The sequence below is a fragment of the Guillardia theta genome (genome assembly GCF_000315625.1).
Source record: "Guillardia theta CCMP2712 unplaced genomic scaffold GUITHscaffold_95, whole genome shotgun sequence".
Taxonomy (NCBI): domain Eukaryota; class Cryptophyceae; order Pyrenomonadales; family Geminigeraceae; genus Guillardia; species Guillardia theta.
The window spans coordinates 40,725-52,182 of NW_005434579.1; the positions used below are offsets into that span (position 1 = coordinate 40,725).

Below are 11,458 nucleotides of genomic sequence, written 5' to 3' on the forward strand. Positions count from 1 at the left end.
AATTGGATCTTTAGAAGGATGAATGCCGTCATGTGGTTGATTGAGGTCGTTGTTCATCAGGTTCAAGGAGGGAATGCGAGAAGACGGATCCGTCGCCGTCGGTGAGAAACTTGAGGGAAGACGATGGGAGGAGAGAGGAGGTGGTGGTTGGGGGGGGAGGGGGAGGACGGAAAAAAGGAGAGGAAGAGGAGTGTGCGAGGAGGAGGACAAGGAGAGGAGGAGGGGAGGATGGTGATGGTAGAGGAAGGCAGGGGCAGGGGCGGGAGTGGAGGCGGGGGATGGAGCGAGGGTCGCAGAGCAGCTTGAGGTAGGACAGAGAAGGACTGAGGCGTTTTTGTGGTTTCTTTCAGGTCCGATGATGGGCTGGACTGACACACACTTCCGTTTCCTCTGCCGGCAAGTAACATGTGCTCACCCTTTTCGGCTTGTCCTGCAGTCCCTCCTTCCACTGCCCTCCTCCTGTTCTCTTTCTTCTCACTTGTTGTCTCTGCAGCCTCCTCTCATCGCGCACCCTTCTGTACTCCGAGATGGTCTCCATCCAGGACCTCCTGAGGCAGGAGACTCGTCCCAAGGAGCTTCGATGCCATCTGGACGAGGCTCCGGTCGTCCTCCAACTCGGCGGGTCATGCCCGCAAGGTTTCGCAGACGCCGTCGGGATGTTGAGGAGCGCAGGAGAGCTGGACGGCTACTGTGCCATCAACTTGAACTGCGGGTGCCCGAGCCCGAGAGTGAGACTTGCGACCCTGCGACAGCTGTGAGCTCATGCTGTCCAGGTGGCCACCGAGGGCGTCGGAGGCTTCGGGGCTCGAATGATGCACGACCCTCAGCTGGTGCTCAGGAGCTCCGAGGAGATCTCGAGAGCTGCCAACGGGTTGCCGGTCAGCGTTAAGTGCAGGCTGGGGACAGACGAAGTAGGAGGATACGAGGCTCTGCGCACGTTCGTGAGGACGGTGAGCCAAGGGAGTGTGAGGCATTTTGTCGTTCATGCTCGGGACTGTGTGCTGGAGGGGCTGAGCCCTGAGGAGAACAGGAAGGTGCCTCCTCTTCGACCGAGATGGGTCCACCAGTTGCAGAGCGACTTTCCTCACCTGTCCTTCACGTACAATGGAGGTGTCAGGGACTTGCAAGGAGCTTGCTCGCACCTCTTCCCCTCGTCCGCCTCCTACGGGCGAGATGGGCAGGCAGACGGTGAGGATGAGTCATGGGAGGACCTGCCCGCCGTGTCTGAGGTCATGATCGGGCGAGCAGCGTACAACCGGCCGTGGATGCTGAGGGAGGCAGATGAGATGATTTTCGGAGAGACGGGGAGGAGGAGGACGAGGAGGGAGGTGATAGAGACGTACCTGGACCGCTCGGAGCGGCTGGGATACGTCGGGGGGGGAGAGCAGGAGTACGGGGTGTTGGGAGCGCTTCTGACTCTTTTCGCGGAGGAGAGGGGAGGGAAGGTGGGGAAGGAGGAGCGAGGGTAGAAACGCTCGTGATCTCTGCCATAGGTGTGGAGGAGGAACTTGCAGGACGGCTGGAAGTTTGGAGTGAACGAGGCGGAGGGGAGGGTGAGGAGGAGGAGCAACGAGAACTCAGAACGGGGAAACTTCGTGGGAACAGGGAGAGGTCATACGCCTATACGGGATATCGTCGAGGTGAGAAAGTCCGGGCCCCACTGCTCTCCAGTCCAGCTGACGTTTTCTCCCAGCTCGCGATGTTGGAAATGGCTGCCGGTCAGCTGGACTGTGACTGATGTGGATTGCGCAAACTACTGCCGTGTTGTCATCGATCAGTCAAGTCGTTCCCTTTTCTCTTCCCCTCCTGCTCCGAGACACAGCATTTCCCTCTCACCTCTCCCAGCCCCACCTTCCCTTCTTCCTCTCGTCCTTCTCCGTTCCACTCGTCTCCTTCCTTTCTTCCTCCGGTTCCTTTCTCGCTCCCTCTTGCTGCGCGCCCACCTTCGTTCCCTCTCCCCCCAACGCTCGCTCTATCTCTCGTGCTATCCCAACCCACCCCAACTCCCTCCTCTTCCTCTTCCCATCTGCGTTTCTCTCCCTCCACCAGCCATCGCCCGTCATGCCAGGGATTTTCTCCAGCCGATGTTGTACATTTATAGTTGAATCTTCTTGTACATTTACAGTTAAATCTTCTTCTTCTCGCTGCCCTTCAACTCCCCGACGCTCTTCATCACGATCTCTCTCATGGGCCCCTGCTCAGAAAGCATGAGAATCCCTCCTCGAATCCCCCAATCTACCTTCCCTCCTCCTTCCCCCCCCCCTTCTCCTCCTCCTTCTTCCTTCTTGCCCTCGTTCTTCTCCCCTCCTTCTCTTACTCTTCTTCCGCCCCTCCCCCCAGCCCCTCTTCCTCCTCACACCAGATCAAGAGGAGGAGGAGATTTCAGCTGCTTGTATCGGCCACTTCCCATCACCTGTGGCGCTACAGTCATATCCCTCCAGGGTCTCCTCCTCTCTCAACTTGTGCGATGTTATCGGGCGTCGCTACGTCGACGAGACCTGTAGCAACTTCAACGGAGACTTGGAAAGAAAAGAAGCAGAACAGGAGATGATAAGGAGACAAGGAGGGCATAAGTGGAGGGGTGGATGGCGGTTGGGGCTGCGTAGAATGAGAGAGTGCAGGGTGTGTGTTTGGAGGGGGGGGGGGCAGGAGGAGCAGGAGCAGGAGAGAAATACCTCGAGCAGCCATGGCGTCCGCGAGCTCCATCTGATGGTTGTCCATGAGCGCCTGCGCCGGTCAGAGCCGTTGAATCTCAGGGCACTTGTCAGACCTGATTGGCAACGACGACAAGTTTCTTCCCCTGTTGCAGCGTCAGCTCCTGTCAAGCCCTCCCAGCACACTCTCACCATCCGTAGGGACTCCATCACAGAGCCGGCCCCTGCATGCGAGACTATAAGGTCCGCTGCTGCCATGTCCTCCTGCAGCGACGGCTTGTACTGCAGACAGAACAAGGATGAGGGTAAGGAAGAGTGTTCCTCCTCTCTTGCCTCATACACTGCGACTCGCAACCTTCCTCGCGCCACGGGCGTTGCTCTGCTTTTCCTGCAGGAGATGGTCAGGAGCGTCAGAATCCTGCCAGTTGCCATCAACCCCTTCTGAATGACAATCTCTTCGAACCCCTGTGAAAACAGCTTCTCTTGGAGGTCCTGGTGGGTGAGAACTCAATCAAGACTGATGAGTAAGGAAACGACGGAGGAGAGGAGACAAGGAGAAGGGGAGAGGACGGAGGAAGACACGGAGGAGGGAAGGGCCAGCAGCTCCCAGGAGGAGGAGGAGGAGGAGGAGGAGGAGGAGGAGGAGGAGGAGGAGGAGGAGGAGGAGAGATTCTCCTAACCTCGCTGTCAAACGCCTCTACAAGCTCGTCAAATTTCGTTGTTCCTACGGTAACGAAGCACTGCCAGGGAGCGAGTCACTTGCGCAAGCGAAAAAGGAAGACAGTTAAGGTAGTCTGCGATCATAAAGAGCTGCGAGAGCTGCATAGATGGAGGAAACGATGATGGCGAGAGCGAGGGAGATGACAGACAAGGGAAACAGGAAGCAAGGGTGACGAGGAGGGCCCATGCAGGATGCGATGAAGGACGAGAAGAAGGTCAGGAGACCCCAGTCGTCACCTTCTGCCCTGGCATGAGGACGAAGCGAAGAAATGTCGAGCACGCGGTAAATTCAGAAGACGAACAGACGAAAAAACTGAAGAGAGGAATCAGCTGTCGCACAATCACGACGACAAGAGAGAATCTCAAGTCAAGAGGAAGGATATGGCAGCAACGTATCAGCACTTGTGGTGTAGAGATGAAGGAGATGAATGAGAGTGGCGGGGAAACAAACAGAGACGAGAGTCTGACACTCAGGTAAAGAAACAGACAAACTCAGGCCCTGTGGGATGCAAGTGTGCTAGGCAGATCAGGAGAAATAAATACAGATAACCAGCTAGATAGCAAGAGCGACTGAGGAAGGAGCAGGAGCAGGAGCAGCAGGAGCAGGAGCAGCAGGAGCAGCAGGAGCAGCAGGAGCAGGAGAAGAGCAGGAGCAGGAGCAGGAGCAGAAGCATTGGGATGAGGGGTTTAGTTTTGCAGGTTTAGTTTGGCAGGTTTAGTTATGAGGGTTTAGATCTAGACGTGGTCAGAGTGGGATGTGGCTCCGTTGCTTTCCCGCTCCTGCTCCTCTCCCCGCTCTGTTCCTATCTAGACTAGTCCCTCCTGCTCCTGCTCCTGCTCCTGCTCCTTCTCCTTCTCCTTCTCCTGCTCCTGCTCCTGCTTTCCTCTCCTGCTCCTGCTCCTGCTCCTGCTCCTGCTCCTGCTCCCCCCTCCCCCTCCTCTCTTCCACCCCCTCACTGACTCCTCTCATCCTCTCCTCATCTCCTCATCTTCTTTCCTCCCCTCCTTTCCTCCCCTCCTTTCCTCCTCTCACGATAGACTCTCTCTCTGCTACCATCCTCCTCTCCTAACCTGTTCCCCTTGTTCTCTCCTCTCCTCCTTTCCTGGTTTGATCGATCGCCCTTGCTCCTACGCAGTCCTGCTTGCCTGCCTGCCTGCAGTCTCAAGAGCTCTCTGACAAACTCCCTCTCATATGTCAACATGCTCTCTTCAGTTTTGTCCAGGCATGTTCCCCTCTCAGCCTCTTCGCTTACGAGTTTCCATTCTGAACCTCAATATGCGTTCAATTGCATTTTCGTCCTTCTCATCCTGAATTTCCTTCTCTCAGGCTTAGCATCCATGATACTTTGACATGCTTAGTAGAGCGCTCCAAAATCTTTCGCATCGTCTCCCCTGTCTTGCTATTTCACTGAGTGTTTCCTTCCGCAGGAACTTGCTTCACCTTCCCTTGTCTCTACCCAAGAGCTTCTCCTGCCGTCGGTTCGTTGAAGGGACACATGGCGTCGGAGGCGACCTGTCTCTTCAAGGAGCATTGCAAGCTTCCAGGTGAATCCTGCGATCCCGAGGCCAACAGGGGCCTGCAGTGCAAGACCTGCGGCCAATCCTTTCACAAGGACTGCGCGCCCAGCAACAGGCGCGACCCCTTGACCTGCGGCTGCTCCGAGGCCCAGCCAGCAGAAGCCGAGGCATCTTTTGCGATGGCGAGCCCGGTGGGAGTAGGGAGAAAAGGATCTCAGCCGAGCTCAGCCTCGAAGAAGCTTCAACCCTCCCTGAACAGCATGAAGCCGGGCTTCGGCGGTCGGATCGCCGGCTCCTGCAACTACTCCAAGGAGGAGCTGTACTACCTCGCAGAGCTGTTCGCGCAGGTGAAGCCGTCAGGGCGCATCCAGTGGGAGCGACTGCTAGAGGTCCACACGAGATGGTGCACGGAGCATAGCGTCACTCCTCGGCCTCTGGGCTCCATCCGGTCCAAGATCCGGCAGATCGCCTCGAGGAGGTACGCGGACGAGCATGAGGACGCGCCGTCCTACGTCGACATGGTGAAGCGAACGTGCAGAGAGATCAAGGCGTTTAAGGTGGCCAACGCTGACAAGGCCGGAGGGAAGGAGAGAAAGTCTGGGAACCCCACGGGAGAGGAGAACGAGACCGACATGGATACGGATGCGAGCGCGAGCGCTGACGCGGAAGTTGCGATTCCTCCTGCTCCGCCCAACGATGTGCCAGCAGCGGAGGGAGAGGCTGCCCCATCAGGGTCGGGGAACATGGTGCATGCAAGCGCTAGGGCCGAAGGAGCCGGGGCTGTGCCCTCGAGCAGATCGCACAGAGATTACCATGAGGGGGAAGGAGGACGAACTTCAGGTGGCAGGAATGTGACGTTGAGCAGCAAGGCTGTGGACGGACACACCAAGGACATGCTCCTTGTGACTCTTGGGGAGATCAAACAGCAGCTGCAGGACACCAAGGACGAGGTGAAGAGTCTGAAGGCGGACATGAAGGCTGTGCTGCGGTACCTGCAGATCAAGGAGGGCCCTCCTATGGACCCTCCGTCCTCCTTGTCCCAGAACGACTAGAAACTTGAGACTCACTTGAGTCCCCATGTCCAGATCAGCAAGTTCAGAACTTTAAGCAAGAAAGTTTGAAAGATTGAATAACCCACAGTAAATAGAATGCACTAACCTTGCTGCCTAGAGCGACTCCAGAGGAGGAGCAGGAGCTGGCGACTCTAGCCTAGTAGAGGAGGAGCTGGACTCGGGAGCTAGGAGCAGGAGCTACTAGAGGAGGAGCTGGAGCTGACGACTCTAGCCTAGCCTAGTAGAGCAGGACTCCCGGAGCACTGGAGCCTGGAGGAGACAGGAGGAGCCTCGGAGGCTACTGGAGGAGGAGCCTTGGAGCTACTAGATGAGGAGCTTCGGAGCTACTAGAGGAGGAGTCTCGGAGTTACTAGAGGGGAGGAGCAGGAGCTACTGCTACTAGGCGGCTAGAGGAGGAGCAGGAGCCGCAGTAGTAGTAGTAGTAGTAGTAGAGGAGCAGCACGAGCTACTAGATGCTCGGAGGAGCCTCGGAGTTACTAGAGGAGGAGGAGCAGGAGCTACCAAACTAGCCTGGTGAGTGTGAATCGTAACGGAATGGTAACGGATATGTCTACTTGGGTCGCAATGGTGCCTTTGGTTCTGCTGCTCCTAGCGGCGACGAGTCCGGTCACGATAGGAGGGGGGGGAGCAGGGGGAGCAGGGGGAGGAGAGATGTTAAGCTTGACGATGATGCCATCGAAGGTAGCGAAGACAGTCGCAGCAGCAGTGTTGAGCTCGGAGGGAGGAAGAATCGGTGTGTCAGGCTGCATCGGAGGGAGAGAGGGAAGTTTGAGGCTACGAGGAGGAACGATGGAGATGAGCGAGGAGAGCGAGGAGTACCAGCCTGAAGGAGAGATGGAGAGGTTTGAGTTCAGTACAGACCCACAGGTGTCAGAGGGGGAGGAGGGGGAGGCGGGGAGGCAACAAAAGAGGAACAGCTTGGCGACGCAGCGAGAGCGGGGGAGCTCGAGAGGGTTCAGATGCTGATAGAACGAGATCATGTCGATGTGAACGAGGCCGACATGGCTGGCTGCACTGCCCTCCACTTCGCTGCAGCCAACGGACACGAGCATGTGGTGCGGTACCTGCTCGGCCGGCGCGCGGAGCTCAAGAAGAACAATCGAGGTAACACCCCCCTGCATTGGGCCGTGCAGAACTCGCAGGAGAAGGTGGTAGAGCTCCTGCTCGCTCATGAGCAGTCGGACGTGCTGGACAGGAACGACTGCAACATCAGCGCGCTGACTTACGCATGCGAGGCAAACGACGAGAACATCACAGCACTGCTCCTCTCGCACCAGAGCGCTGGCCCGCTGGAGGAAGGAGCGCAGATGGAGGTCTGCGAGTCCGTCTCTGAGGATCTCTTGTCGCCCGAGGACGCGGCGATCGTGGAGGAGACGACTCTGGAGCTGAGGCTCAGCGACCCGTCCGCCTCCTCCCTCAAGTGTAGGCTGCTGGGGCTCTCCTGGAGGGGAGAAGCATTTTCAGGGACGGATGCAGCGCGGGATAGCACGGGGGTGTACCTGTGGGCAGCCTCGGTGATCACTGCGAGGTGGATCTGTGAGATGAAGGAGGAGCTCAGGGGAAAGAGTTTCTGTGAGATCGGAGCGGGATGCGGCCTTCCGTCCCTTGCTGCCATGGCTTTCACAGACGCCCAGGTCGTGCTGGCGACCGACTCCTTCAAGCACTCGCTCGAGAACCTGAGGATCAACATGCAGCTCAACGAGGGTCCGGCGACGTCTGGCAGGATGCAGATCGAGAAGCTGGACTGGACGGATGAGTCCAGCTGGCCGTCAGCCGAGAGTTTCGACATCCTCGTGGGGTCTGACATCCTCTACGACCACGAGCAGGTCCGCTGAGCCGCAAACTCCTCACTCCAGCTGACCGTACTTGTCAGGTTGACTCCATATGTCGGGTTGCGAACCATCTCCTCCGGAGGGCCGGAGGCAAGTTCCTCTACGCAGCCCCTCCACATCGAGACGGCTCAACGCTCCTCATCTCATCTATGGAGGTACCTGCTGCCTGCCAGCTGGCCCGCTGCTGAGGCTGTTTGACAGACTCTGGGGTTCAAGCACGAAGTCCGAGAGGCGCCGGAGAGGTTCTACGAGAATCCGCTGCCGTCAGAGCAGCAGCTGGAGATGTATCTGTCGGATTTGGCTGGTCGAGATTGCTTGCTCCACACCTTCAGCAGATGATGCAGGCCAGCTGGGGCGTACCATCGAGGGAACATTTGTTCCGTCGAGAGAACATCGATAGTTTCCGTACTCGGTCCTGACATCTCTATTGGGGTCCCTTCACTTTGATGCCCCCGTGAAGGAGGACGAGAACGTGAGCATTCAGACTTTAACGATAGATAGGGTAAATGTTGCAGGGCTGTTCTACCTTGTGCTATCCCACGAATGTACTTATTGTCCACCGCCCCTTCCTCGCCTGATCCCCCCTCCTCGCCCCATCCCTCCTCCGCGTCCTCCTCCGCGTCCTCGGGGCCCAGTCCATCTGCGAATTCCCGCACTTGTGGCACCGAAAGTCTCCATGTCGAGTCGGTTGGACTCAGCTCTGTTGTATGGCGACTCCTTCGTCGAGCCCTGCAGCCCGCCTCAGGCCCTCTTCCGCATCGGCACAGGTCAGCTCACCTCACAAGATATGGAGTCAAAGAAACTCTTGGCCTTGTCGTAACCCTTAACAATAGATTGCTCCTGATCGTGCACCTCTTCCTGCTCAGGTCGTCACAACCAGCTGCCTCAACACTACATCACTCGCCTTCACTGCAAGCTTATCAAAGGCAGCAGTTGTTGAGACAAAGTCGAAGTCATCCTCCATCTGCAGGCACATATGAGCATGCCACCGCAACCCACGTGATCGCACACCTTCTTTATCTCGCCAACCGTGAATTGACCCGAAGCAATCATGCCCCTGCCTCTTCCTCCTCTTCCCCCCCTCAGTGCGCCGCCGCGTGCGGGAGCATGGGCGTGGGCCTGGGGAGGTGGGGCACGCCCCGTGTTGATGTTCTTCGGTCCCCCTTGGTTGCCCTGGGATTGGCTTGCAATGGACGGAGGCTGCGCCCAGGCGTTGGGTCGCGGTTGAGGTGCCTTCTGCCCTTGCCCTTGTTCACCCGGAACTCCTGGCTTCGGCTGGGCCTGAGGCTGAGAAATCTGAGCTGGTGCTTGGGCCTGAGCTTGAGCCTGGGGCTGGGCTGGTTGAGGAGCAGCCTGAGGTGCGGAAGGCATCGTCTGGTTCGGCCTAGGCACATTGCCATCGTTAGGCCTCTGCTGGAACTGCATGGGAGCAACTGAAACATGGAGAGTCAGGACAAACAGACAGATGGAGGGATATACCAGCAGCAGGCATCCCTGGTGCAGGAGCATTCGGCTTGGGCATTCCTTGATTGTACATGGGTTGCATCGGCTGAGAGAACTGCTGCGGGGCATACGGGTTGTACTGTGCCGGCTCTGGCGGGCGCATGGGCTCCGCAGGAGGCATTGCTTGGGGAGCATTTTGATCGAGAACATGCAGGTCCTTGATATCCGAGCCTCTGTAGAAGACACATCAGCCAACCTCATCGAGATCACAAGATCCTTAGCCACACACCTGAAGATGATGTATTCATACACCTCAGCCGATGGCTGGATCTGGGGGCCGTCCTTTCGGCGGCCTTCAGTTCCGAACGAGCGAACTGGGGAGGAAAATCAGGGACAAGCATATTGTGAAGAGGCCCAGCCGATCGCCGCGCATTCATCAGGCAATTTAAAGAAGGACATACCGTGCTGCAAGGCTACGGTAGCTTCGGTCGGGTTGATTGTATACAGAGTTCCTTCATAGCGGATCTCTGACTTGGAAATCAAGCTGATGCGCGAACCTATGTACGGTTGTGCCATCTATGAAGCTGTCAGTACCATTGAAACCGGAGAACATCATGTCAAACAAGGATTATGTCAACTCAGAGAAGGCATGTATCTGCCTCTATAATGTGAAAGCTCACAACAATGCTACTCTCTCGCTCGCTCACTCTCCTTCTCTCTCTGAACAAGGCTTCTTCACCTCAGATTCCGTTCTCCGAGTTCAAGGCCGTGCTCACTCAGTCTCATCTATTGTAGTCTACGTCGGAATTTATTGCCCTCAACGTTTTCAAGGATCTCAATCCGTCTCCTTCATTGCTGCAACAACTAACTCAGCTCACTCGATACCCTATTTTCATGTCCGTCTTCAGTGACTGTCCTTCCTACAGCCTAACACTGCCTATACCTTGTCAACGGTTACAAAAAATGCGCGAGTTCAAAGTTTATCAACACTTTCAAGACAAAGTCCATTCCACGCGGCTTCCATGCCTCGTTCAACATGTTTTAGTAGAGAACATTTTCATCCCTCTACTTTGTGCTTTCTGCAGCAAACTGCTTCCAACCATCATCTCTCAAGCGTGCTTGCGTTCGCTGATACTAATTTTATCATGGGTGTCGATAAGTTTTCCTTTTCCTGTTCTTCACCACATTTGAGGATTCTCAATATCCATATTCCACAGGTTTCTGAATTCATGCTTCGGTCCCTTTGTTCCACCTATCCTGCACTGGAGCCATGTGATCTTTGCTGACTTCACTCTTTCCCTCCTGCCATGCGCTTGCCCCATTTATTTCGCCTCTGCTTCTTCATTTCTCCCCTGCTCATTCGCTTCTGTCCTCCACTCTCCTCTCCTCTGCCACCATGGGCGCGTGCTGGCGGGAAGGGGAAGGGGCGGCAGACAACACCCCATGAAATGCTTCGAAATAAATAATGAGTAAACTTTATCGTATTCTAATACTACTGCTGGAATCTTATCTATATCTTGTAGTACTATTTTCTTAGTTAAGTGAATACCACCCACCCCATGCAGAAGCCTCTGGAACATGGAGGGTTCTTCCCGATACAACGCAATTTTGTAAAATTATTTTGAAACTACATCTTTGAGTTTCAAGTATGGGATAATATATTTTGAATATTTTTAGATGAGCGTGGTCAAACATGACCCTTGAGAAATTGTTGCTCTTCTGCCTCTGCTGTATTTCACTCAAATGTGAACCAATACGAAGCTCTTTGAGGATCTAGACTGAAAATTTGCATCTAATGTTGAAACCATGAGATGAAACTTAAATTGAAACCTTCTGCTACTGAATCCCGCAACAAGTACTGGAAAATTTCGTTTCTTTTTTGAAAATCTTTTGTTAAATTTGAAAATTAAATCTTAAATTTCAATATCTCCCCCAGGTCGAACGACTCATACAGCACAAGAAAAATTTCGATTATCCACTTGAATCTATCTTTTTCTATTGAAATTCCTGAGGCAAAGTTCAGAGTTGATGCTGAAGATGGCAGCGGAGGCTTGTGATGGCAGAGGCGCTTGTTATTCGACCTCCTGCAGTGGCAGTTCCCGCTCCCTCCCTCCCTCCAGCTGCCTTCCCCCTTCACTCCCCCCACCCCCCACCCCTATCCATCCTCACTTTCTCCTCCCTCCCTCCCTCCCTCCATCCATCCATCCATCCATCCATC

The 11,458-nt window shown here is 55.6% G+C and overlaps 5 protein-coding genes across 5 annotated transcripts; 3 read left to right on the forward strand and 2 right to left on the reverse strand.

The window, feature by feature from the left end:
• Window positions 1–358: 358 nt before the first annotated feature.
• Window positions 359–1,469, forward strand: GUITHDRAFT_158591 (hypothetical protein; the record flags this gene model as incomplete). Its single annotated transcript, XM_005824339.1, has 4 exons — window positions 359–396; window positions 494–728; window positions 774–1,110; window positions 1,186–1,469. The coding sequence occupies 4 exons, from the start codon at window positions 359–361 to the stop codon at window positions 1,467–1,469; spliced, it is 894 nt and encodes a 297-aa protein (XP_005824396.1).
• A 1,204-nt stretch (window positions 1,470–2,673) lies between these two features.
• On the reverse strand, window positions 2,674–3,391 carry GUITHDRAFT_43756 (hypothetical protein; the record flags this gene model as incomplete). Its single annotated transcript, XM_005824340.1, has 4 exons — window positions 2,674–2,727; window positions 2,771–2,800; window positions 2,847–3,036; window positions 3,348–3,391. Coding segments are annotated over 4 exons (318 nt in total), but the record flags the coding sequence as incomplete, so codon positions are not given.
• Window positions 3,392–4,870: 1,479 nt separating this feature from the next.
• GUITHDRAFT_116379 (hypothetical protein) lies at window positions 4,871–5,944 on the forward strand (the record flags this gene model as incomplete). Its single annotated transcript, XM_005824341.1, has 1 exon — window positions 4,871–5,944. The coding sequence occupies one exon, from the start codon at window positions 4,871–4,873 to the stop codon at window positions 5,942–5,944; it is 1,074 nt and encodes a 357-aa protein (XP_005824398.1).
• Window positions 5,945–6,966: 1,022 nt separating this feature from the next.
• Window positions 6,967–8,136, forward strand: GUITHDRAFT_144979 (hypothetical protein; the record flags this gene model as incomplete). Its single annotated transcript, XM_005824342.1, has 3 exons — window positions 6,967–7,791; window positions 7,839–7,952; window positions 7,999–8,136. The coding sequence occupies 3 exons, from the start codon at window positions 6,967–6,969 to the stop codon at window positions 8,134–8,136; spliced, it is 1,077 nt and encodes a 358-aa protein (XP_005824399.1).
• Window positions 8,137–9,442: 1,306 nt separating this feature from the next.
• On the reverse strand, window positions 9,443–9,816 carry GUITHDRAFT_47758 (hypothetical protein; the record flags this gene model as incomplete). Its single annotated transcript, XM_005824343.1, has 3 exons — window positions 9,443–9,473; window positions 9,530–9,614; window positions 9,702–9,816. Coding segments are annotated over 3 exons (231 nt in total), but the record flags the coding sequence as incomplete, so codon positions are not given.
• Between the last annotated feature and the right edge of the window lie 1,642 nt (window positions 9,817–11,458).